Source organism: Scophthalmus maximus, chromosome 22 (genome assembly GCF_022379125.1).
Source record: "Scophthalmus maximus strain ysfricsl-2021 chromosome 22, ASM2237912v1, whole genome shotgun sequence".
Taxonomy (NCBI): domain Eukaryota; kingdom Metazoa; phylum Chordata; class Actinopteri; order Pleuronectiformes; family Scophthalmidae; genus Scophthalmus; species Scophthalmus maximus.
Genome location: NC_061536.1, coordinates 4,278,829 through 4,306,059, shown reverse-complemented (window position 1 = coordinate 4,306,059; position 27,231 = coordinate 4,278,829). Strand labels below are relative to the sequence as shown.

Here is a 27,231-nt window from a genome sequence, read left to right as displayed (position 1 = left end):
GATAGGATTTAAGTATGGAGACCTCTCAGCTGCTGTGTTGTCAGCTTTATTGAATATATACTACCGTTATATAATCCCCCGAATAACACGTCCCCCTCCTAATACCAGTAAACAAAGGAGTCTGTTTACGAAAACAGGCTTTGCGCTGTCAAATAGGCGGCCCCCTGCCTGACACAGACACCTTCACGCTAAGTTTTGGTTCATTTCCTGAACCGATTAAGTGTCACTTTATACTTTCAGCCTCTCAGAGGCTGTGTCGATGGTTTCAGGTGATTACAGACATCTGCCACTGAACGGGGGGTATTTCTTTTCCCCAGCCTCTCCGTTTCCCCCTGCCTTTCCTCTGAGTGTATAACTCATCTGTCAACCAACCAATGACATTTGCTTGTCTCATTTCCCAAAAGCAAAGCGCAAAGGACAGATGGCGATTACACTATGACCTCTGCCAGATTTGGCTTCAGTGTTACAGAGAGGAGAAAGATCATTTCAGCTCAAACTCACCTCAAAATGAATTCTCTAAAACACTACTGTAAAAATATGGGATTATAGAAAAAAAGAAAAGTATTTGCTTTCTTACCCGAAGTTTAAAAAACATCAATACAGTTGTCATGTCTGTTAGATACGGTATGTTAAATATGAAGCCCCTGCCAGCACGTGGTTGGCATAGCTTAGCACAACGACTGGGGGAACACTTAGTGGCTCTGAGAGGTTGACATGAGGAGAGTGAGGGAAGTTTATGAGTTAATGTTGTTGTTCACATTACGCCCTTTAAATCACAAATAAGACGGTCCTCCTTCTGTAAGCAGATTATCACAACCAAGGGGCCAACTCTGAGGCTGAGAAATGAAGCCTATGCGGAAGTGCTATAAACTGCAGTTCACTAGATGCCCGTTTGAGGCTGGCTCCAGAAACGAGCAAATCCCCATAGAGTTAAAATGTCCAACTTTACAGCATAATTAAACATGTTTACTGCCTGGTTCAAAAAACGGTTTTGGTCCCAATGGCTAATCTCCCCCTTCGTGACAACTCTGGGGGGGGTGAATTTTTTCATAACTCCCCCATTTATATTATATTAAGGTTTGAAAATCTGCATTATTAGGGGCGTGGAAACTTGATTGACAGGTGACGCCGATGTTTGCTCGTCGCTCGGTGTCAGCTAGCCGCTGGCAGCATTAGCTGTTACCAGAGCTAACCCCCGGTCATTGAACGGGACTTCTCGACCGCCGTGTCGGAGGCTTGCGGAGAACACGTCCAGCTACTACCGGATGAATAATCCGCCTGCTCTGCTGTCAGTCGTCCCAACAGAGAAGTCCAGGAAGCTTGCGCTCCTGTTGTTTCGGTAAGTTAAATGATGGTGTTGTTCTGTGTTTGCAGTCATTAGCGGGTGTCGGTGTCTGCGCTCGTTATAGATGAACTCTCAAATTTATTTTTAGTGACGCTACAAAACACAAAAAGGTGGACAGTATTAAATTATAGAACACATTTAATATACAGACTGGACCTGTGCAAGCAGTAACAGCTGAGCTCAGAATGAGCCCAGAGGTGCAGAGTCCATGTGGTGGGAGGAGAAGGGGATACAGTGTGGGACTGTAGGGGAGGCGAAGAGCAGAGGTAATAAGTGTTGGAGCTATAGTTGGTATTTTTTATCAACATTGATGAACATAAAATAAACTCAACATTGTCCATGAAAGTCAGGGACGTGTTTAGACTTAACAAAGTGTGTCCTGAAGGACAAATTCAATAGCAGTGACACTGCCAACTGTAGCAGTTACAGGTCCCCTTCACAAGGTGCTGGAGGTGAGTCTGCTGCAGGTCGTCTTCATGTGGACCAGCCTGATGCTACTGATCTCCCTCAGGTTGTCGTCACCACAGTGGATGATGAGGACGTCAGCTGCTGCTCTTCCTCACTGAGTGGAAACAAAGTGGAAGAAGGCTTTTCCACCACAGTCCACCAGCCAAACAGCACGCCAAGGTCTGCAGCTCTCTGGACACCTCGACGGACAAACTCATCACCACGTCCACATTGTGACTGTAGGATTAAAATTAATAAATGAGTGTGATAAATGCTTCAGATAATGAAAAATGTGAAGTCCACTAAGAGTGTAGCTCACATTTTTATGTTGACAACACTGCTATGTCACATCTGTAGGATGAAATGGAACTAAAGAGCTACATCTCAGAATATAGATTACAGTCTCTAATACTTTATTTTTAGACAGACTATAACTGTAAAGTCAAGCAGCCACGACTGGTACTGGTTTGTTTTGTGCAGCAAGTGGAAGCATCACAGGTGAACTGAACAACAACCAATGTGCTGGAAGTAATAAACATCTTGTAACAAATATAAAAGTGCCTTTCTTAGTCATATTCAAAGTGATAATCTGGTACAGTAATGTCTATAGCAGTACAGGTAAGGTAGATTACCACGGATTAATGCCAGTGTGAAAACTTGATCTGTGCACTGTTTACAACTGTGGTGTGGGGAATTATAGTTTTTCTATTTTTTTGTTTGTTGTATGTGTTTGTCCCTTAAGGCCAAAATAAATAAATAAACGACAATAATAACTAAGACTAGAAGCCAGTGTTAATAAAACATTTACTGTATGCCAAGAACACTAACCATCACATGTAACTTGTGTTTAGTTGACGTTTATTTGATTTAACATATTAGAATCAAAATATAGTGGTGCAAACTACCAATAATACAATTCATTTTTGAGACTTATAATTTCAGTAACAAATATTTATTTCAAACGTTGTTCCAGTGTTACTTACCACATGTAACGCTGGGACGACTGGTACCGGAGCGCACGTGACCGCAGTCAGTAGACCCGGTGCACGGGCCGCGGCGTTAGCTGGCTTGCACTTAGCCTAGCTTATTAGCTTAGCTCCTTATCCTCAGCTAACTGGGAAGCTTCGACATAGGTGATGACGTTTCAGCAACCGATCTGCATTCGGCCCACCTCTATGTCCATATTTGGATTAGCCGGGTAAGGGAGGAGTCGTTCCCTGCCAACATGGCGACGGCTGAGCCGCTGCGGAACCGCCCACTTTGGGCTTCAAAACCGGCCTGCAGAAACCAATGGGTGACGTCACGGAAGCTACTTCCATGTTTATATACAGTCTATGATTACAACCCGTAGATACATTTTATTGTTGGGTGAGCTCTGGTGGTCGTAGTAATGTATATACTGCAGCGTGAAGAGGAGGTTGGCATCAGACTTTTTTCTCAAATGTCAAACTATTTCTTATTCTTAATTAACATTAGTGTATTTTAAGATAACTGATGTTTTAATGATGTCATTCATCTGGTATTTTTGGGGGGTTTTAATTATTTTTTTTTTAAATTCCTGCTCACTGGTTCTCCTTTTTGCAGGCATTACAAGGCCACGAGGTGCTACAAATCAAAGATAAAAGATAAACCCCTCTGGATCAAGGTTGGCAGTCGGACTGAAAATGGATCCCAGAGGATGAGATCAGAAGCCCAGAGGCCAGGGATCTAACTTAATCCTGCTACTCAATCTCAAACTCAAACAAGACAGTTCAAAAAGCATGAGAAAGTAAGGGCTTATGTGGATGGTAAATGATGGGCACCTATTGGAGCAAGTAGAAGCTCTGGGATGTGAATGGAAGAAGTTGAATGGAACAAACATCTTCAATGATAAATCAGACTAGGTGGGAGGACATAAAAAAAAGAGGCGGATAAAAATAGCTCAGTTACAGCAGATACAGCAAAAGCACATCAGAGACACATAGTCAGTCATTTCACAAGAGGCTCAGTAGGCATATTAGTCGTGCATGATCCAATATGACTGCAAAATAAAGACACAAACACACGGACTGAAAAAAGAAATCCGGTTCAATGAATACAGAATACAATAGTTCTGTCTGTAACCTGCAAACGCGTTTTCATCATAGGAAAATCTTTAGCAGCTATGGAAACACATTTCCAAGAAGGCTGGAAAGCATTTCCCTAAACCAATACACTGTTCACCTCCACACACAAACCATGTATTGTACTGTAAATGTCATCATTATTGACATGCTGGGACATACATCAGAGGGGCTGACAGTGGAGCAGCTGTGCAGAAATGCGTGTGCAATCAAAAGTCAATCAAACCAAAATAGTCATAGAAAAAAAAGGCTAGATATATATACATTTAGTGTGTGTGTGTGTGTGTGTGTGTGTGTGCATTTGTACAAATTATAATTTACTCCCTTTTAACAGTTGTAACACTTATTTGGTTAGAAGTTTGTTTTTCTTTGTATGTGTGAATGCATAAATGATCATCGTAATATAAGCCAAAATTCTCCCTCAAAATAACGCAGAGATCTGTCATTGATGAAATGAAAAGTTTTTCAAACTTTGTGAGCTCTCTATTTTTTTTTATTGATTCCCAGAGTTTTAAAGTTACTGTGTTTACTGTTAATGTTAGAACACTTTTGGAGTCTGGTTTTGGAAAATGGCTTTTTAATTTGCTGATGACATACAGCTGTATCAGATTAAGCACATCAAATTTCAAGTGAAACTTCTTTCTGCTGGCAGTAGTTCGGCACATTAAACTACGCTTCATTGTTAATCAGTAAAAGCCTTAATAATAATAACTATAATCATTATTTTTGCTCTAAAAGGGGTTTGTGAAATGGCAATGGATGTGTTTTAAAAGTCAATAATGACTCGAATGGCATCATATTATTTTGCATTGCGTTGAATCACATTGTGTTGAGTTGCCCAGCGCCACAGTGAATCATTTCACATCAATTCAGTAGTTGCTTCATATATATTGGATCATTAACAACGCATCGTGATGTGTATGTGTGCTGCATGTCCCTATTATGTACTGCGAGTTATCTATACCATAACTGGCGATTAGTTTGCTACTGCACGGCAAACTAATACTCACTAGTGAGTTGTGTTGTGATGTCAGCTTTGCAGGTCATCAGGTGAAACACAGCTTTCAGTTCCACTCTGACCCGAACCCTGATTGTTGTATTATTCTATGATCAACAAATTAATCATCCGTGTCCGTGACCAACTCCACCCTGCATATACTGATGCAGAGGAAACAACAGTGTCATGAACGGGTCAAGTTTTGATAGCAAGCTCTTGGTTACGATATTTCAACAACTAGAGAATTGTCATTGTGACAGAAACATGGTTTTGCATTCACATTTTATAATAACAAGCAGATGATTATTTAATAATAAATATTACAGTGAAGTTTGTAACAACACATTACGTCGTGCTTGATGCACAAAGCCTTTATTGAGGCAAACTGTTGAAAACATCAGGCAGTGAAGCTTTGGTGTCCTGTTTGAGAACATTAAAAACTGTGCGGGAGAACACCATCATTCAATCATCACGATCGTATTTTACACACACACACACACACAGACCATCTATCTTAGTAGACAGTTATTTTTAGCCAAAGAATAATACATGTGTTAAAGACAAAAGCAGATGTCATAAGTATTTTTCTTCTACGTATTGTTAAGGTCAGACATAGCAACAGCAATGCAAGCGTGCACGCAAACTGTGACTGCACTGTTTTTTTTGCCAACTGCTCAACTCAATATAAATTCCATACAATAATTCCATATTTTTTTAACTTTATCTTTTATCATCAGGGAAACTCAGAAAAAGTCCAAAAACGATGACATTTTCTGAGATGGTTTTTTTTTTAAAAATCATCCCTGATTGGAGGGAGACCTGACTGCTAGTGCTGCCTGAGCAGAATTACCTGGAATGAAACCAAGCTCACGCTGATAAGGCTCTTAAATCATTCACATACATGAACGAGGCAATTTTTATTGTCCCTGAATAACAGACGTAATTACATTGTTGAGGGTGGAAAAGGATGTAGCTGTCTTACACAAGGACACACGTCCTCGCTGTGAAAATATCTATTCCAGTAGCTACTTTGTGTTCACTTTTCTTAACTGCAGCCTACTTTTTTCAGCATTTATATGTTGAAAATTGCAGCATTGGAAGTCACAGTGGCACCTACCTACTGTACCACGCCTACCACAATCATCTAACAAAATAAATTGCCTCTTGTTCATTGACTTCATAATGGTGATTAAAGATTTATCGTTGTATGACGTGTCTGCGGCGGTGCAATATTTACTGCGTTTGCAATTCTAATTTATAAGTGGCTGCTGCTAAATGTAATGTAAAATAGGGGAGTAATTCTTTTGCACCCTGTAATTGGTCCTGCCCCGGCACCTAGAGTTAGACCACATTTAGATGGCTGTGGCAGAGCATGGATTATTGACTGCAGCTCAAGCGATAACAAAACTCTTCCATTTCATGAGCAAATAGCCACATCCTTAACTTTCCCACGCTCATCTCCCCAACCCTTAGGGAGTGTTATTTCTCATTTCATTTAATCTGGGGGGGGGGGGCGACTGAAGTGGAAAAGCAGCAATAATCTGGTACCATAACAAACCACAACTTCTAATATTCAATATTTTTCTGCTCCCAATTGTCTCCAGGCTTCATATTTAGGCTTCATATTTAACTGCCATATAAATTATTAACTAATATGTATTATTAATCAACATCTGGACTACAGTTAATATTTAATTGTTCATTATGATCCTCTGTACTTTATATAGCTATCTACATCCACCACAGCTGTGCAATTTCTGTCATCCTGTGCAATACACGTATACAGCATATATATATATATATATATATATGCATTTTTATTTACTACTTTAATTATATTTCTCAGTCCACTGCACATTTTAGCCTTCTTTCAGGGCAATATGTTGCACTCTGTAGAAATGTATATAGCTATTTTAAAACAGTTTTTCTCCTGTATTTTTTAGCCATATTTTGGGATAACAATTAAATTTCCCCCGGCGTGGGATGAATAAAGTTCTATCTTATCTTATCTTATCTTATTTCTCTGCCACCCTAAACACATTGCAATGTGACCTCTGTACATACGACTATTACACCACTTGGTTTTGTTTTGTTATTTAACTCATTTATATTATTATTTTTATACTGCACCTTTATTAACTTTTTGACAAAGTTCACAAATGAACTTTGGGAACTAATTCCCCCCCCCCCCGATTATAAAGTGTATCTATCTACTTGTTAAACTTCGCCTCTAATTTATCTGCAAAAATAGGACTGTGAAAATTTCTCAAAATGTCAAAACAAGTTCCTTCAAAAGTAATGGAAATCTTATTTGCTGACTAGCAAAGAAGTAACATAAAATACAAGACTACCAAGATTTCTGTAGTGAAAGACAAAAGACGTGTGTGGGTGCGTGCAGGAATGCCTCGTACAGTCCAAATATATTAGTCATGTTGCCTTGAAGACAGTTTTATCAGGTACACACTGTATCAGCCAGAGACTTAAAGATGCTACGAGACCAGGGTATTATGTTTTCCAAGTGATGGATGTATGACCGTTTGTAAAAACAGTGGAATAGTTAGGTTCCTCCATCAAACCTCAGTGTCAAGCAATATGAGCATATGAGCAGTATCATGCAAAGGCAATTAGCTAAAATGTTTCAGCCTTACTTGATATCACTGCTCTAAAAATAACTCCAAATGAGATAATCAGTCTTTATTTCAGGCTCAATTTCAATGTTCTGCCTTTGAATTTTCCTTTGGAAACCATTTGAATAAAATAGAAAGGGATCTGTTTAAATAGCCCTCCCTCTTTTGTTGGATACTTGATCTGCCTGTGCTCTCATCTGGTCGATGAGTTCAAAGTGGTTCATCACAATGCGAGTCCTTATCTGCGGCAACTGAAGGTGTTCTGGTTGGCGAGGGAGGAAGCGTGTACGGTATTAACACACATCCATAGACACAAGCTCCCACATATATTCACAGAGGTGAAGAGAGTCTCCCGCTGTCTCCCATTTCCTCTCTGTCTGATACCATAACCATTATCTGGGCCATGCGCATGGCAACCATTTAGAGCCCAGGAACAGTCTGGCCAGCAAAGTACACTGCAATTTGCCCCACTATTAACTAATCAGTGGATGGATGTTCACTGTGTGTCTGATGTTCTGCACTGTTACTATCACAGTCGGCCTCATAATAATCCATTAGCACTATCAAAATGAAGTTTCGACACGAAGACAGGCTCTGACAAAGTGTTTCCACCACACTGCCTCATGAACGGAGATGTAGCAGTTCAAATGTGACTGACTGACAAAGTGCCCCTTCAATCATTTAGCAAATAAGCCATTGAAAACATGTGGATTCTTTTAACTCTTATTTGACAGATGAAAGTCCTAAATATTTTACAATTATACACTTGTTAATTATTAAAAAAAGATGTTTGCACTTCAATGATATATTTTTACAAATTTGAGCAAATGCATACAGTATGCTAATAACTTTGACAGGCCTAAAGTTTTATTTTTTATAAAGAACCTTAATGTGTGGAAGATTATGGAAGATTCAAAATGCTGTATAGATATCATTTTTATAAAATTCAATGGAATGCAACCATCTCTCTTATAAACTATGAATATTTTGACAGGATCGTGGGTAAAAAACTACGAGCAACTGGGATTTGTCAGTCACTTAAACCTTTTTAAACACAGAATAATGTTTTTTAAGAATATTATAATTAGACTCATCATTATTAAATCCCTATTTGAGTACATCAATTAATGTCCACCAAATTATACTATAGTAATTTATAATTGGTTAATTATTCACTTTGATATGATTAAGTAATACAACTAATGTATCAATTTGTGTTTTTGTTTTACCTTAAATACCACTTAGTTAACAAACTGCATAGGATGAATTCTGTTTTGCCGAACTGGAGAATTTAAATATACCCAAGTAATTCCTGATTTGCTGTCTCCTAAGAACAAACACAGAAATAAAATCAAACTCATCTTTACCATATTGAATTGCGTACGGCTGCAACTAAAGATTTTTTTCCATTATCAATTCATCTTTCGATTCTTTTCTCGATTAATTGTTTGGTCCATAAATTTCATTAAATGGTCTTTACATTTAAATGTTCTCTCAATGACACTTTTTGTAAATAATATATAATAATCATATAATTATAGTATCTGTTATTGCTGTTTTTGCGGTGACATTGAAAACCTCTGCAGTGCCGTGACTGAAACTGCTCCCACTGGTATTTTCTTTTTTACATTAGAACGAAAGATAAATGTATTTTCATGTCACATTTATTTTGGTTCACATTACTATTACTATACAAATTACTATTAGAATACTCTATAATGGTCAATAAAAAAGATCATTTTCATAAGTTTAAGGTCGGATTCCTCATTGCTTTCTTCTACAAAGTTGCAATTTGAAATAAGATTTCAAACTGAGATCAACTTAGCATAAAAACAAAAATACCCAAGATCTTAGGAGCCAGTTCAGTGAAGAAAGGGAGCAGAGTGACTGAGCCCAGGCCTGCGCTGTCATGGAGGTGACTTACTGTACAGAGCTCTCCATTCCCCTTCTCCATCTGCTAATCATAATTCATATCTTAAAGATAACCTTGCTTTTTTTCAATTCCTAAGGAATCAAAAAGAAATCATGCGCACATTCTTCCACAGTGTGCTCTCAATTATCACTGTGAGGGAGGACCCTCTCTCCGGGGGCCTACCCCTCTCAACCTTTGCTTTTGTTTCCACATTAAATGTTTTTCTAAAGACATTGAATGAGGCTGAAGAAATAAAAAAGAAAGAAATGTGGAGGCAACCAGCAACATATCCACAAGATTCTTCATTCACCAGGCAGATAGATATTTCTTTTTGTTGCCTTACCCCTTAGTTAAATGATGCTATTTGACATGAATGAGATTTAAAAGCAAAACAGGAAAGCAAAATAGTTTCAAATTGATGAATAGCAACAATATATGATGAGATCATGCAGAGCTTGGTATCTGCTTGCAATATAGGTCCCACTTGGATACGCCTTTTGTACTACCACTTGCATCCATGTGCAATTGGAGAGGACGCACACTGCAGCTGAGGGCTATGGGAAAGCAATTAAAGAGGTATTTTGTCGCTGGACCTCAGCCATTGACTACAATTCCCTTGTGGGCACAGTATTCCTAACACAAACTGCTGGGTCAGTGGAGTGGACTGTGTCTGGGCGACGGGCGGAGTGCTGTCATCACATGTACACACGGTAGCCAACAGGTTATCTGAAATATAGCACATGCTCCTTGACATTCCTGTAGTATTGTGGGCCTGAGGGTGAAAATGTAGGAAGGGACAAAAAAAAGGCAGCAATGAGAGAAAGTGAGCAAATATTACCATAAAAATTTTAGTTAATTACAAGAATGTGCTACATTCAGTTAGGAGAGAAATTGACAAAAGGGAAAGACAAAAGGTGGAAAGCGTGAAGTAGTACAGTAAGTGAGTGCAGAAAGGGTTTGAAGAACAGAGTAGTTATGCTGCAAATCGCTCTATCTTTGCAGAACAAGCCCCTCAAGCCTCATCGTGAAGCCCCTGAAGGCCTCTCAGACCCTCGGAAAGACTCAGCCCAGACCTCTTCACTTGCGCTGACTCGCTGTTACTGTCAGCGAAGGACGTATGTGCCATGCAACAAGGCTTCTTTATGGAAACAGCAAGAGTTTTATTTAGGTATCTCGTTCTGGGGTTTGGGAACATCAGATTTTTTTTTTAAAAACAGAGATCACAGCACAGTAGATCAAGGAGAAGGAGAGGACAGCAGTGTGTAATAACCACGATCATAGAATTCAGGGCTGAGGCTGAAAAAAGGCAGCTTTTGAAGTTTCACGGCCATTATGCAGAGTGTTTTTTGCAAATATCACTTGTGATGATAAATGGCACGAAAATTAACAGTCTTTTTCAACATCATTAAGGGTCATGTCTAACTTGAAAATGCTCCTCTGAATTTCCTCAGAAAGTTGCCAACTTACAAAAAGAGTTTGAGAAAGGAGAAAATCGCTGGCCACAGTGTAACGGCTTTACCTGGGCGCCACCAATCAATCCCAGAAAACCCCTTATTGGAGGGGGGGTATTACACCTGGTATTACACACCACCCTGTGAGTCATAGGGAGACTTTAAGCCAAAATTAGGATGAAAAAGTGCCCACCGCAAAGGAAATCAATGAGTAGTCGGGGAGTCTGGGGACATTGTAATAAATCAGAATCCCTGATTTCTCATGAACGTACAGAGCTGCCCTTAGATGGAAAAAGGAAAAACTACATTAAGGCCCCTTGAGAGGAAAGCTTTAATTTTGAACAGCAGGGGGCTTTTACGGGGGCCCGAATGCTTTTGCTGTGTAGATATTTGTTTGGGCTTAAAAAAAATCTTTTGTGATTTTTATCTGCTGTCTTGTGCACAAAAAGACACTTCAATTCTATTTTTTTTCACTGACACAAGACATCTGCCTTACTCCCCATTGTCACTCTTGTGTGAAGTGCATCAATTCACACCTGCGTGTGTGCTCCGGTTGCCAATCTTAAACCTAAACTAAATTCAGTCCCATTGCTCAAGCAAAAATAACAACATAGGCAGGAGTGTGGCATCAATCTACTCATCTAACCTTTGGCAAGAAAGCAAATTATCCTATTTGCCAAACTGTCAAATGATCCCTTTAATTACCTTATCATGTTTTCTTTGACATGTGACGTCTTTGCAGTGCAAAACACAAATTCTCATTAATAGAAATGGATCCCCATCTATGCCATTGTCTTGACAGACTGCAGGCAAGTTTACAGAGAGACGCATCAGTGCTGTGTGAGAGCACCAGATTCGGAGAACTGGAGCCCAAAATATCCCAGTGCGTCACTCTAAATGTCAGTGTCTATGAAAAAAAAAAGGGGGGGGGGGGTATATCTGGATTGATAATCTGGACACCTGGCTGGTGCAAGAAAGATTTGAGGTAGAAAGGTAAAGGTAGAGAAGAAACAGCTTATTTTTTTATGACATTATGAAAGTCTATTTTTTTCTGAGAATCAATTTTCAACCAGACTGACTTGAAACACTAAAAGAAAAAAGTAGATTTTGACAAAGGACCTTTTCAAGACAAACCATATGTATGTCTGTGACCCTGAATCATGTGCTCTCTGTGACTGCATGTCCGTCGGGAAGTGTCGTCCAACCAAACACATGAAGGAGAAGGTAAAAATGTATTTATTTATTTTTTTAAGTGTGAGGACGGAAGGAAAAGAGAGACGGGAAAAAGACAGGAGAGATGTAATTAACTGGGGAGGACAAGGAGTGGAAGGACAGAGCAGCATCAGAGGACAGAGAGATGAAGAGTGACAGACAGGGACAGAGAAAATGAAATCACATGAAGGCAGGCAGGTTGGTGTGTCAGTCTGGTGTCTGATGAATGAAAGAAGGGGGACAAAAAGTACAAAGAAATGAGACAGGAGAAACCTGTGGTGAGGACAATTTGAATATAAAATGGGATACTTTGGAAGTCCAACAAAAAATTGTCTATCACATAAATAGATGAGAGTGAAGACGATATTGTACAGGAGCACGAGAGTGAATAACTGGCCAGAGAATCTGAGCAAAGGGAAACGTGCCATATCTTGGCCGCAGGAAATATTAGTGCGATAATTGGATCCTTAATACTGACGTGTCAAACTCATCCAGGGGTGTAGAGATGGGTCTAAAGCCAGTTGGCTATGAAAAGCTCTGTCAGAGAATTTTTAGTTTCATAGCATGTTGATCACACGAGTGATTCGAATCTCGTACTAAGCGACGTAAAATGGCGCGTGGCCGGCGTAGCGACACACCCATGCTTTCACCCATGTGAATTAGTTTGCTCTCTGCATTTAAAAAGAAAAATCAACTTTTAAATTTTGCTGGAGATGGTATGAATTAAACATTTGAATGCGGCTTTCTTGGTTGGGGGAGAAATGCAGAAACCATTCTGAATTTGCATTAAATGCCCAATTTAACAGCTGTAAGGAAGTTTTGAACAGCCATTCAACGATGAGCTGCTTTGCTTAGTTTTTTTTAAGTAATAAAAGCCCCAGCAAAGAATTTCCTATCTTTTTCAACAAATTGCTTTTTATGTTTCAAAACCTATGATGTTCTTTATTTATTTATTTTTTATGACCATAAGCTATACTTGTGAGGTGAACACTGTACAAATATTAAAATAGTAATTTGGCAGTGCACGTTCCTTGGCTTCGCTAACAAATCTTGGGGGGGTTTCAGATGGGGAACGTTCGATCGATCCAGGTAGGGAGGGAGCACGTTTTTGCCATTTGCTGGAGGATCTTGAGCAGCAGTGCTGCTGCAAATTGAATTTGGGTAATAGCTGTAGGTGGGGAAGGGATCACAGGCCAGTGGAGACACAAATACATTTTCTCGGAAAAGGTTAAAATGCACATGTCTGTATCTTCTTTGTTATAAATACACACACACACACATACATACTACTCTTGCTGTCTTTGGGTTTATAGACCCGTGTTTACAAAGATCTCAGTCGTTCACTATTGTAGCACCACCTATTGATGCTCCTGTTGCTGTTCACGATCTGCCGTAGATGCTGCTTTATTTATAGGAGATGTATCACCGCGGTAGACACATGTCAGCATTTGTGTTAAAGTAACAACAAAGCGGAAAATAAATACATTCCTGTTTGATTAATACCATGTGCATCTCTTTCCTAGAGTCTCGAGTTCAGTCATAAATCATGCAAATGTTTCGAGCTCTTATTGCTGCTCGTCCAACCAACTGAACAGCTTAACGGAGCAGAGATAACGGCAACAGATGACTGTGAAATTAAATTTTACAACCCCCTGTTTTCACTGAAGGGGAAAAAAATAAAAAACACGAACAAGCGCATTTGCCTAAATAAAGTTCAGATCTGACTCATACTCAGAAGCAGAATGGAGGTAACATGAAAGATGGACAGGACTGTACAGAACAGCCGCAGCTGTGCCGCACATGTTGCGAAGCTTAGCTCTAATCACATCCTATGACCATTCCAGCTCGCGCAGTAGTCCCAAAGTAAAGTCCAGTGTCTCTCGCTACTCTTTAAAATACCTTAATCGTTTTGCACGGACCCAGCTATGAGCTGCTGAATAATGCACCTCCGGAAGCATGAAGTGAAGGAGTAAGGCCTGACCTCTGGCTCTGACAACACAGTCCTATTCATCACGTAATGGAAGAGGTGAAACCACGCCCTTGGATCCTTCATCGTCGGATGTGCGGCCTGCACACGCAGGAACTCTAACCTTCGTGTGTGACATCGCAGCGTTCGTACAAATTATGCAGTTTCCTCAGAACTGTTAGCCTGGCTCCGCTTTCAAGGTTGGCACCACAGCCAACGCAAGTAGTTAATTGAATGACAGCAAAATTGTCCACATCATCAATCTGGCTTTGGGGGTCAAATAAGAGATTTTTCCACATTGAACTTTGGATCGGAATTAGATTAAACCACACGATTCTTGATCGCTCATTTTGCCATGAAAGTGGCAGGCAGCTGGATAAATACTACTGGTAGCCCCTCAGGAGTAAATTGTGCACTGTCTCGTTCACGAACACGTCTGTTACGATGCTCAGACGGAGAGAAAAGGGTGACATTTAGGGTCATTACATGTACATATGAATAAAACATGGAGCATTTGCTTGATTGATATTGAGGTATAACAACAGGCAGAGGAGCAGAGGATAGTCTGCTGACCTTCCCAGAGTGATGGGTCTCAATTACATGACTCTGTGTGTGTGTGTGTGTGTGTGTGTGTGTGTGTGTTCGTGTGCGTGTGCGTGTGCGTGTGCGTGTGTGTGTGTGTGTGTTTGTGTGCGTGTGTGCGTGTGTGTGCGCGTGTGCCTGCGTGCGCCTGCGTGCGCCTGCGTGCGTGCGTGCGTGTGGCCCATTACTCATGTTGTGGGGACCTAAACCTGTTTATACAATCACATCATGGGGAGTTGTCTTCCGATAGGGAAATAAGCAATCATTTAAATCATTAGATTTTAAATCAAAGACATTTTTCAAGGCTTGCTTTAGTTAAGGGATTAGATTAAGGATTAGATTTAAGCAAGTAGCATAGTTATTATTTATTAGTTAAACCTCCAGTAAATTAATGTAAGTCTATGTAATGTCCTCCAGAGACATGGCTGTGTGTGAGAGAGTGTGTGTGTGAGAGAGAGAGAGAGAGAGAGAGAGAGAGAGAGAGAAGAAGACAGGAGCACAGGAGCTGAGTACGGACCTACATTTGCATTTAATACAGTGTGTAAATAATGTTGGTGACGTGTGCTACAGTATTACATTGAGTGTTGTTGTCCCAATTCTCAAAATATGACATAGAAGCACAGAGACACAACATAAATCTGCATCTCCCACATTCATCAACCTCTTTCATTTGGACATGAAGCTTTTGAAAAGCTGTTCCTCGAGCACGACCACTGATATCCAATGCACAGTGGACACACACAACTCTCCAAAGGCCCGTCGTTGCTTTTTAATCTCTCCACCAAGACCTTTCTGTCTCTCTCTCTCTCTCTCTCTCTCAGACCTCCAGCTCCTGTCCCTTGAAATGGGGAGCAAATTTTTTCCGCTTGCTCGCTCAACCGCTCACCGGTTCTGTGAGCAGACAGACGAGCACGCCGAGCGGCAGACAGCGCGTGGGATGATGAATGACAAACTTATCTCCGAGACTCAGAAAGCAGCCAGACACTTTACCAACCAATCACGATTCACCGCAGGGCGCCGTGTATATCTCAGTCTGCCTGTCTGCGCGTATCTTTTCGTTGCCGTCTTTCTCATTCTGTGCTGTTTCTGCCTCTCTTTCTTCGACAGACCGACTGGGTGTCTGCTGCTATTCTTGTCTTCCTCTGAACTACACAGTGTATCGGCATTCTGCATGAGCTGAGGGGCTCTCGCTACCTCAGCCATATCAGCTCACTGAAACCGCTTCACTCACCATTGCCTCTAATAAAACCCCAGATGACACGAGCCATTACTCTAAACACGGTTATGTAAACACAAAGGAATCCCCACAAGAAGAATCCCAATTTAGCCGCAGACCTCTCCGAAGGCAGCCTCTTCAGTTTCTGCTCCGTCCCTGCCACAACTGGAGACTGAAGTGAGACAGGCGGCATTCAGCAATGACTTTGGCTTGTTTCGTTTCCGGCTTGTGGTCCAGTCAGTCCATGTAGGAATGCTTATTTTCCCTCCTCTGTGAATTTGCTATATATAATCAATATGAGGGTGAATGCATGAGGGCGGTCTCAAGCAGTGTAAAAAAAACTGCACAGGGAGAAGGAGAAGAAGCTCTGGATGGATTTGGCTCATGAAAATCATACAAACTCACACAAAGTCAACAGTCCTTTCTGAGAGCAAAGCAAAGGTGCAGCTTCGGTCTCACTCTCCACACACGGCCGCTGTGTTCTCTAAGTGTGGCATAGTCCTGTTTTGATTAATACGGCAAGTGCAGTGGGGTGGCATGCCTTGACCTTTCATCTGCGTATACGTGACTACTGTTGTGCATTGTGTGCAGCACGAATGCTCGTCTGTCTGTCTGTGTGTGTGTGTGTGTGTGTGTGTGTGTCTGTGTCCTTCCGTGCGTTTATTAGTTGTAAAATTATATTTATCACTGGGAACAGAACAGATGCCTTTCAATTTTTGTCCTGTGAATTTCTCAGAGAAGTAGGAGCCTGTACATAACAGAACCCGGGCGTGTGTGTGCGCGTGTGTGACATAAAGGATTCATCTGTAAAAACCCTTCTTCAGAACTCTTTGGCTGCAAATAGGAGCACAGATCTTCCCTTAAGTTCGCAGTTTGTACTCCATAATTTAAAAAAAAAATCCCTCTGCAAATTTGCATAGGTGCACCAAGGACTATCTGCTCCTGACAAAGGCATCTCTAAGCATTAACCTAAATTAAATACTCAGACAGGATTTATTCTTTTTTTTCTTCAGTCCCCCAAAAAATCCCTGAACAACATTCTTTTCCTCTCCACCGGTACAACCGCCTTCCCTTGAGTTCTTCAACCATGTTAAAAATAGAGCACCGTAGACAACTGCACAGCACAACGTGAGTGCGAGTCACATTCTGCATTGTCTGGGCTTTTCCTCCCAGGCTTGGAGATCATCTCGAGCTAAGATGATGTGGAGATCCCAACGTGCCCTCGACGCGCCACGATAGGACACTCATCAAATGTGCAGCATGAACCCAGCAATTCAAAAAAAAACACAAAAAAAATCCACAGTCACGGCCATGCCACGCAACGTGCTCTTCTTCATCAGTCAGTGACAAAAAGAGGACACATAGAAAAGCAAAATAGAGATTTAATCTGAAGATAGCATCTCCCCTGTATAGTTTACTGACCAGTGCGCCCCCCCCCCCCCCCCCCCCCCCCAGCTGCAACTTCTAGAAGTGAATACCCATCAGTGAGGAAAGTGAGTGAGGGGATTTACCTTACTTGAAGAGATTCTGAAGAAAACTGAAGAGGAAACGAAACAGATGCTGAGGAGGTTCCTCCGTGAAGCCCCGGCGTCCTCTTCGCTTCGGAGACCGCTCCAAGCCTATTTAACGCAGTAAAGAAAATGTGTGTGGGGGGGGGAAGAAAAAAAACTTGCCACCCACGGAGATAAAAGCCACAATAATTAAAAAAAAACTAAATCTATCAAATGCTGCTGGTGCTGCGGCTCTGCCCAGGTGCGTGAGGCGGAGTGATGGGCGGCGGTGCGCGCGGGCCACGGCGCCGGTCTGCAGCCAGTGGACTGGCCGCTAATCCGAGTGCGTCCAGCAGCCTCCCGTTGACGCGGACGAGCGTGTGGCGGCGGAGCTCCTCCTCGCCTTATCTCCTCTCCTTCTCTCTCTCTCTCTCTCTCTCTCTGTGTGTGTGTGTGTGTGTGTGCGTGTGTGTTAAAGACACACACCGCGGGGAAGAGGCAGCTTTTCCACGGCGCGCGTGTGCGCACGGTTTGGATACTCCTCCGGACACCGGCGCTTTAACGCCAACACCGCTAAAAGAGGAATGACGGTGACGTCATACGACACGATTTGTTTGTGCCACTCGACCGTGACTTTAAAAATGAGCTTGCCTCTCTGATCCCCTCAGTGCGCCGCGTTTCAAAGTGACATCTTGGTGAGAACGAAAACGTCTCCTTTCCTTGCTAATGCCTCGCAGCCTGCTGCCAGAACAGCTTCGACCCTTCCAAGCATGACCTCAACAAGACCTCCGAGGGTGTCCCGGCCTCAGCGGGTCAGACTAGATCTTGCAGCACCTCCCGCATTGGATTGAGATCTGGGGTAGTGTGGAAGCCGAGTCCAAAACCTCGCACTCTCATGTTCCTCTGACTAATCCTGAACAATTTTGTGTTGCATGATAGTGCCGAAAGAGGCCGCCGCCGCGGTCAGGGAATACCGTTGCCGTGATGGGGCGCACATGGTCTGCCACGCTTGGGTCGGTTGGTGGTACATGTCAAAGGGCGTCTCACATGCCTCCACCTCCGTTGGCTTGCCCTCCAGCCCTGGTGCATCCTGCTACAGCACTATCTCTCCGCTCTCCTCTCTGACCTGTCCATACTGTGCTCTGACAGATTTCTGTCACAGGATTTTCAAGATTTTGTTTTCCAATAGCTCTCCTTTGGGATCAGGCCACACCGGGCCAGCCTTTGCTCCCCGTGAACCTCAATGAGCCTTGGGCAACCAGTGACTCTGTTGCCGGTTTCACTGGTTGTCCTCCCTTGAACATTTTTAGGCAGCTCACTAACACCCAACAAGACCTGGGGTTTTAGAGATGCTGTGACCCGGTCGTCTACCCATCACAATTTGGCCCTTGTCAAGGTTGCTCAGATCCCTTCGCTCTGCCTTTTTTTTTTTTTTTCTGCGTCCAACACATCAACTTCAGGAAATGTGAAATGAGAATCTAAATGATCTACTTTAATTTGTGACTCTTTAGACTTTTTAGTGGCAGTCTAATCAACAGAAGACCCTCCAAAACAATTTGACCATAGTTCAGGTATGATGGGGGCACAGGAAACTGTCGCGCTCAAGTAGATCAAGCATTATGTTGTAATAATAACTCATACTGCACTGTCCCCCACTTCTACATCATCAGCCTCACTATAATGCATAACAACAAGCGAATCAAATATAACATTTAAAATGAAACATCCTCTTTATTTATTTAACTAAAGATGAGTTGTTGGCAGATCCTTTCGCATTTTCCTGTGGATTTGAGACCGTCTAGTCGAATTAAGAGGGGGTATTACTATGAGTTTTATGATGCAGCAAAAGAAGAAAAAAATCTAAATCGCCGAGCACATAAAGCTCTCCCTGGTCGCAGCAAATGATTTCCTTATTATAAACATTGCTAATTTGATTTCTGGTACCGCCACACTTGGCATTTAAATGGTGGTGCATAAAACAGAAAACATCTGTGGAACTAGCACATTTGGGAGTACTTAAAAAAATCAGAAAGCGTCTTCTCCATGATGCCTTTTCGTTCCACAAATTTCTCTTTACACTTAATTACAGCGCAACCAGCTGTTTGTCTGCAGCTCCCGTCATTACAGACTGAACTCTCGTTTCTCTTCATCTCGCGCGCGCGCACACACACATGCACAGGCACAGTCAAGTCAGTGGTGGACATGTAGCTGCATATTTATGACACATTATAACAGTGAAAGACATGATGAGCCTGTCATCTCTAAAGCCAGGAGATCTGCAAACCAGCAGAGAAGACAGAACAACCCTCCGGGGAGAGGGACGGGAGTGGACAAAAAACACAATCTACCTGCGAGTGTCAGTCGTCTTCCTCTGTTGAAAACAACATTGCTTTTGTCAGCTACATTTCACATGCACGTGTGCTCACATAGGTTGTTTAGATTAACCCTGAATACTTTCTGGACCTGTGAAGGGGGGGGGGGGGGGGGGGAGTCCGATTGTGGTTGACGGCAATAGATCTGTCTCTCTTCTTTCCCAGATTCAAATGACTTTACTACTTTTACCCCGAACGGCACCTGGAGAAAAAACTTTCTGACCATGCAATAGTGATATGAGAAATCCCTCCTGGCAGAGTCCTCTCGTTGGTTTTTTTTCACATTTGAGGCTACAGTATGCAGCAGATGGTTTTGTGGGCAGAGGACAGGAGGAACTTTTCTCCGCAGTTGTTTTGTGGGACTTGCTGTGTGGTTAATGTGGAGTATAATGATGCCCGAAAAAAAGGCCACGTGAGTTTGGTGCCAGTGCTGGCGCCGTCTGCACACAGTTTGTATGGAATAGGACGTCACTGCATCATATCCTGCCATGATGGAATGCAATTATTTTTGTTTGTCCCAGAGATACAGAAAAATCCGAGACTTGCTGACAGTGAAGTTAATTACCACCCAACTCTGCAGTTGGTCTCAACTCAATGTTGCGTTTTAGCACCTTTTAGCTCAATGTTTCGGTGTTCGGGCCAACTCTTCTGTTTTGGTTCACTCTCGTTGCTCTTATCAACCTCATTGATATGAGGTTCTCTAATCAGAGAACGATGCCTTAGCAGCTACATGCTTTCTTGGGTTTTTTCTGGATTTGCTTACACTTGTCAGGTGGCCAGAACACAACTTAGAATTTATGCAAAAGTTGCTTCAAATCTGTATGGTTTGCTAACAAGTTCACTAATAAGCTAATAATAAGGGTAAGTGTAGTCCTTTTCTGTTGGCTCAAAGTGCCCAAAAACTCAGTCAATGCACATTTAAGAGGGCTAGGTTAACTATTATTCTGTTGCCTGCTGTGTGTTGAAGGTTTTGTACGAGTGTAAGTGCTCTTTGGCACAAATTTGACAGTTTGAATTGGAGGACTCATAACAGCAACCAATAACTTTCATGATACATATTAACATATTGTACCAGAGCTAAATGCATATACCTTTAAGATTCAGTCTTAGAGATCATCTGGTCAAGCTGGTAAACTGATCAACCGATTCAATATGAGTGTCTTGTGCGACTGTCCGTTTTGCGCTTTTATTGTGTCAAGTAAAAAATATCTGCTGCGAAAGATAAGCAGTTTTGAGATGTCAGTGAAGTCGTTGTACAATTTGTGACAAATCTTTTATTAAATACTTACTCATGTATCTGAAATAACCAGATAAATAGTTGTGATAAATCTGTACTGCAATAAGTGGAGTAAATGTCTGCTCATATCCTTGATCAGTTACCGAAAATGTGTCCAGTTTCATTTTGCGGCAGGTATCACATAAAGAAAGATTGTTCCTCACCTCCAGTTTGCATACAAATATTCTCATTCAGGACTCAGCTCTCCCGCTCAACCCCCTCCTGGGTTGGCATGCCGTGGCTCAGCTTTCCTAAATGTAATATGTATTAAATCCCCATTATCAAGCAGTGAATTCAAATGTGCCAACATGTTTAGATGTAGAGTGCCGAACAGGAGCTCGGTGTAAAGTATTTGACCCCTGGGAAGCTGGTAATTGAAGCGCACAGTCAAAGAAGAGGAGGAGGAAGAGGCTCCAGCTCAGACTGATATCTTTATTTATATTCATTTGATTTGCTCTTAGCAATTTTCAACTCCAAAAAGAATCCGGGAGAGAATATCGTCATGTGGCTTAGGGAAAAATCGGCATCTGTATTTGTTTGCTGGCACATTTGCAGGAGGGTGAAAGCTGTAGATTTACTTGCAGCTATGAGTCATCCGCTACATTAGAGATGCTACTGTTACTGTGAAGGCCATGGTCTGTGGACAGCAGGTGGGACTTTTGTGTGTATTCCCAAAACTATAATTTCCCATAAAAACTGTAGAAATCAGTATTCACATCGAAAATCAATTACTGCACCACTACTAGAGCCAAGGCAGGGGGAAATAACATTAGGACTTCAGGAGCGGGATGTGTGGGTGAGGAAGAGTAATGACTTTTACCAAGCTTCTACATGCATGTCCACAAGCAACACGTATATGTGGATAAATTCATCTTCCCCTGTTTGCATTTCCCAGGAAATCAAATGGCAGTATACAACTGAAGGCTTCCTAACCGCCTCAGGAGCACAAATATGGAGTTGTTTTCGACTGGTTTAATTATGCAGCAGCTAGTGTTTGGCAGCGAGATGGACAGCGACGAACGGCCCAGGCTCTCATCCCCACACACATCGATCTTGTGTGAGTGGCGGCGAGAGGAATAAAGGCCTGAGACGCTCCTCTCTACACAACAGAGGGTGATGAACGTTGGGGAAACTCTGATGTCATGTCAGGACGGGGAAGCCGTCTGACATGTTTGGTCTACAGTTTAAACCGACCAGACACTGACATCCCAGAAATAGTGTAGCCTAAAACAACGATTCTGTTTGTGCAGAGTGTTGCTCCCGGGTTCAGTGTCTTGTCAGCGGGTGTCGTCTTTATTAGTGCCACGCGAAACCCCAAAAGAAAAACGTATGTTAAGGTTAAAAAAATTACTTACTTACCAGCTGTGACGAGGGCTGCCAAGCCGACACTGCTGCATCATCTGTTAGGCACCAACATTTGTAAAACCAAAGTGTTCTCATCCTGTTGCATTGGCGAATATAATTTCTTGTTTCTGTCTTTGGGGACACTGGAACATTGAACGATTCAATATGCACAATACTCTATACTCAATATAGAGAACAACTCTTAGGATGTTGTTTTCCTCTGGGGAAATGTACCATTTGAATATTCAGTTGGGGACCAAAAATGATTTTTTTTTCCTGTGTAAAAACCCAGAGACAAATTTGTTAACCACGTGTAGTTGTATCTCCGACCAGAGTTTTTTTTTTTTTTTTTTTTAAATACTTCCTTGCCAAAGCTGTGAGAGTACTCAAGACATTTCAGCAAATAACATCCACCTACAGACACAGACTGCAGTAGAATAACTGCTGCTGAGCCAACACCTGAACCGCATGGTGTGGGCCGCACTGGTATTCTGAAACATGCAGCGGCTGCAAAATCTGTTGTATCTACAGTTTCCTGTATTCATTCAGTTATAATTGTCAGCCCTCCAGGATTTTACAGTAAAAAATATGTTTCATTAGAAATGAATAGACTACATTTACCCTTATTTGCACTCTAAAAAAAGGGTCTGATCTTTATTATATATGTGAATCTGCCACCAGGGGGCATCTAAGATACTCCCCCTCACCTACAGTATGGTGGGGCAGTATGTTCTGATCATTTGATGTCATGTTAAATGCTAAAGTAGCATGTCTCAGTATTTTGTAAATTAATTGCACATTCAACATTACCTAACTGCAATACGCAGTCATTGTGAATGTTGACTTTTAAAATCAGTGCAGTATTTTGACACTAACTTATAAAAAATCCCAACAATATTACCATGTGACAAATAGTCAAAGGCAGCTTGCTACACACAGTTAATCAACCTACCACATTTCAATGTAAACTTCAATCCATCACCATTGAGAGTGAGACAAAACTACGCAGCTTAATGTTGTGCAGCTAATGAAACGACCCGAGCAGGACCGGTGAACTAGATGAGATGAGATTCAACGATTCACCTCTTTTGCTCTTTGCCACTTTCTGCACCTCATAAATTCATTATTGCTTGTATTGTTGATTGAAAAGTGTAGATAGGAAAGGAAGGTTTACCTCAAAGGACAGCAAGTCGAAATAATCTTAAATGAATCAGCCAACATTTCGATCATAAACAGCAGTGATGATATCAAAGATTATGTAGGGAGCCTGCATACACACTCCTTGGATGACATCCTCTCTCTCATATTGCTACCTAACAGATGATTTAGCTTTGGTTCTTAATGGCAAAGGGCCTAGCCAGATGTATGACCTTTTACTGTTATTTACAGTATATCCCAGCCAGATGGGTGAGCAGTTTCATTTAGTGTCTTCCATAAATATTTATTGCTTTAAAAAAAAAAAATCACACTGTTTCAACTGAACAAAGCAGATGGAGGACAGTCAGGATATTTTAGAAACACCGGGTACTTTGAAATTAATATCCTTCCACCCACAGTGGGCATACACGCTTGTGGTACATAAAGTTTATTATCTGAGAATACACTTAATAGGCTGTATTGAGCAAAAGAAAAAGGAAATCCAATTCAATAACTTAGCTTGGGGAGAAAATGTGTGACTGCATACATACATACATTTGTGCATGGATGCATTCAGGTCTGTGCTCATTAATAGTTTGTAGTTCTCTATAATTACATTATAATTGCTGATTCACAATGTGTAAACCTGCAGCTTGCTCTCCTCGCGAGCACGCAGCGACGCTCTAATTAACCTGCCACGGTTACATTTGCTGCTCCAAGATTGCTTCCTTCCTGATTCGAGGCTATACTGAAGCAACCGAGATAGGCCGAGAGCCTTGCAAAGAATTTGCAGATAAGAAGGGAAGACAGCGGCATTAGTAAGGAAAGGGAAGAGAGGCCTGGAGATAAAGTGAAAGTGACTGAGAGAAAGTGAAGACCCAGCCATGTCTGTGTTTGTTGGCCGCAGCGCTATTGTGCTTCAGTAGAAAGTAATTGTAGGAGCTTAAAGTGTGTATTCAGTCTGTGTTGTTTAATATTTGTTTAGGCTCCATATACAGTATGTGTTTTTGTTCACTATCATGGCCACACTCCTGTGGTTTCTCATTATTTATCTGTTAACTTGTACACTCAGATTCATAAGGAGAAAGTGAGCCAGGCTCTGACATTTTCTGTTGTTTTCCAGTACAGCAATTGCTGGTCAGTACTTTTTTCTTTTCTTTTAATGAACAATATAAAATCTAGTATGGATAAACATGTCACAGTAAGCGACCTCATTTTATTGGCAGTACTCGCTGCAGTAATAAAGACTCTCGCTGAAGATGATACAGTAAGCATTGACTTCCGGGAGTGAAGAAGTTGCAATCAACACATTTGGAGTTAGTTAAATATTGAAATAACACGCAATACAGTTAATTACAGACAACCGCAGCATAAAAGTGCAAAAAAATGGCTCAATACTATTTTTACAAGTATGTATATGTTAGCCAAATATGTGTTCATAACACAGTTTGTCAAATAAGGAAAAATGCTGTTCTCAAAGCATTACTCACACAAAACGTACATTACATACATACAGTATCAAAATACACTCAGGAATATTAGTGCAGCAGTAATAAACATCATCAACGTCATACAATAAAAACACATTTGAAAACAATGGCTTTGAACTCATTATAAATACAATCAACGTTGTATATTTAAGACTCTTCCGGTCACGCCGAGGACGACCTGGTCATCTTTTTGGCATAAACAAACTCAGTTTGATATTTGCTCGTTTCCTCTCCGAGGGAGCATCTGTGAGGACAAGTGTCAGACGCCTGCAACACTGATGTGATTATTTCTATTCCGTCTCTTGCGACGAACATTTCCTAGGCCCGTGTGCGTTTTCCTTCCTGGAACATAAAAGGGTATGACAGCTGATTAGTATGATCGCCTTCTCTCATAAATAAGCAGACAGAACTTCCTAGAGCCAGATCTTCATTGGTTTCCACTTTTAGTCACAAATTAAAGACGGGCTGTAGTGCATAAATGGCTTGGAGGACATCATCACTAAGTGTGTGCAAATGCTTTCTTCACATGCCAAGCATTTTTGAAAGCCTGTAATGAAATCAGCTGAGTCCCCTAATTCAAACCAACAAGTGGTCTACGTAACAAACTCCTAATACTGTAATCATGGAATAGAGGATTCCACCATCTTGAGTTACAGGCTCTTAAGGTGGACAGTGAGACTTTCATTCCCACACACTCATACTCGCACACCTTTAACGCACACGTCCATGCAGCTATGCCTGGAGACAAAGTTGTTGCTGCTCCCACCGCAGCCTGAGTAGATGAACTCCTCGCACATCTTGGTGGCTGTGTTGTAGTAATACCGAGTAATGGAGGCTGAACACTTCCCTTTGTCCATCGGGTCCAGGCAGAGCACGGGAACAGCTGGGGGGAGGGGGGAACACAAACACAAAGCACACACTGAGACCAAAGAAAAGGTTTTTGAAGAAGAGGACAACAAGAAAAAAGGTTTTGATTGTAAAATAGTTTGAATCAGATTATTTAATCTTTTCCTTCTGACTGAAATACTTTTATCCATCGTGCATTCTCACAAAAGCACGATGAAGCATCATTATTGTACGAAGTAATGGTTCATTCCTTCTTCTTCTTCTTTTAAACAATATAGTTCAAACTTTTGAAATGAATTCATGTCAGTCACTGTTTAGCGGCGCTACTACCACCCTGTGTTGTCCATGCATGCAAGAGAGCCACTGTGCATTGTGTCCGGATTAATAATCAGTGTGCAACACAACCACCATGTTGACGTTGCTACTAACTTTTTCGTGGACTGCAGTACTCCATGCAGGAGGTCTGGTCCTGGAAGCGGTTGGAGTTCCCCTGACAGCCGCCGTAGTAAAAGAGCTCGCACCGCATGGTGCTCATGTTGAAGAAGTAGCGGCGGAAGAGGGCACGGCAGGGTCCTTCCTGTTTAGGAAACCTGCAGATCTGGGGAATCTCTGGGGAGGAAAAAAAAATGACGGTCGGTATTGGATCTGGTGGCATCTTAATGCACAAAAATAACTGGACTACAGCCACATTCAAGATTTTATTATTTCTTCTTTTAGATATATAAAAAAAAAAAAAACAGAGTAAAACCACACCCAGCTCACACATTCAACAGCTTCCAGAGGTGGTCATGGTCAAGGTCATCAACCGACTGCCGTGTATGCTCATCAACACTTTGACAACTTACTTGGTATTCTGAAACATGTCTTCTGGCACTCCTGATAACTCCTGAAGTTGTTGGCGTTCCCCTGGCACCCCCCGTAGTAGAAAACCTCGCACTTTTGGCTGATCGTGTTGTAGAAATAGCGCTCGATATCTGCCCTGCAAGGCCCCTCTTCCACTGGAAGGAGACACACGCCTGCAAGCAGCGAGGAATAGCGTTGAGGAAATCCGAAGCCACCATAGAACAGTTGGTTACGGTGTGAACACTGGCGCGCGTAAAGCCCAATCCCGTTGTGCGTGAAAATGGTGCCAACGGGTCTTGGGCGCGAGGTCCAGTGAACATCACAAACACTAAAGGAACACCGTCGACTCATCCACACCTCTTACCTTTGGGCGACAGCGCCGACGCGCTGTAAAACCAGTGGAAAAGTGTGACCAGCGCGAACGTGCAAAACTCCATGGCGCAACTTTGGCTCCGGCTCCCTGCGTCGCGTCTCCTTTCCGCGCTGCAGGACCGCGTCCACTTATATGCGTCTGGTGTCTCCCGGAGGAATTCGAGGGGCGGGGATGTGTTGAGTCATTTCCATATCGCAGAGGAG

The 27,231-nt window shown here is 41.9% G+C and overlaps 2 protein-coding genes and 1 long non-coding RNA gene across 4 annotated transcripts in view; 1 reads left to right on the top strand and 2 right to left on the bottom strand.

Annotated features, from left to right (window-relative positions):
- The window catches only part of LOC124849779, a 44,268-nt gene extending 40,571 nt beyond the window's left edge, over nucleotides 1–3,697 (top strand). The window contains exon 3 of the long non-coding RNA XR_007030338.1: nucleotides 3,377–3,697. This is a non-coding gene — a long non-coding RNA (uncharacterized LOC124849779). The remainder of the gene's footprint in view (nucleotides 1–3,376) is intronic.
- Nucleotides 1–17,995, bottom strand: part of calcr (calcitonin receptor) — a 50,387-nt gene extending 32,392 nt beyond the window's left edge. Inside the window, exon 1 of one of the 2 annotated variants that reach the window (XM_047330275.1) lies at nucleotides 17,369–17,995. The gene's annotated coding sequence lies outside the window, so the exon portion shown is untranslated. The remainder of the gene's footprint in view (nucleotides 1–17,368) is intronic. The other variant, XM_035620310.2, reaches the window with a different exon arrangement.
- Nucleotides 17,996–24,672: 6,677 nt separating this feature from the next.
- tfpi2 (tissue factor pathway inhibitor 2) lies at nucleotides 24,673–27,180 on the bottom strand. Its single transcript, XM_035620311.2, has 5 exons — nucleotides 27,020–27,180; nucleotides 26,658–26,828; nucleotides 26,242–26,421; nucleotides 25,676–25,849; nucleotides 24,673–25,308 (listed from the first exon to the last, which is right to left on the bottom strand). Exons 1-5 carry the CDS (start codon nucleotides 27,090–27,092, stop codon nucleotides 25,226–25,228), a joined length of 681 nt encoding a protein of 226 aa, XP_035476204.2. The 5' UTR covers nucleotides 27,093–27,180; the 3' UTR covers nucleotides 24,673–25,225.
- Nucleotides 27,181–27,231: the final 51 nt, after the last annotated feature.

What these genes read in the sequence shown, in the direction of transcription:
- tfpi2 (XM_035620311.2), bottom strand. Translation starts at nt 27,092, where the DNA reads ATGGAGTTTTGCACGTTCGCGCTGGTCACACTTTTCCACTGGTTTTAC. An exon ending in GTCGGCGCTGTCGCCCAAAG is followed by an intron (nt 26,829 to 27,019) that starts GTAAGAGGTGTG and finishes CGCTGCTTGCAG; the next exon opens with GCGTGTGTCTCCTTCCAGTG. An exon ending in CATGGACGTGTGCGTTAAAG is followed by an intron (nt 25,309 to 25,675) that starts GTGTGCGAGTAT and finishes TTTATGTTCCAG; the next exon opens with GAAGGAAAACGCACACGGGC.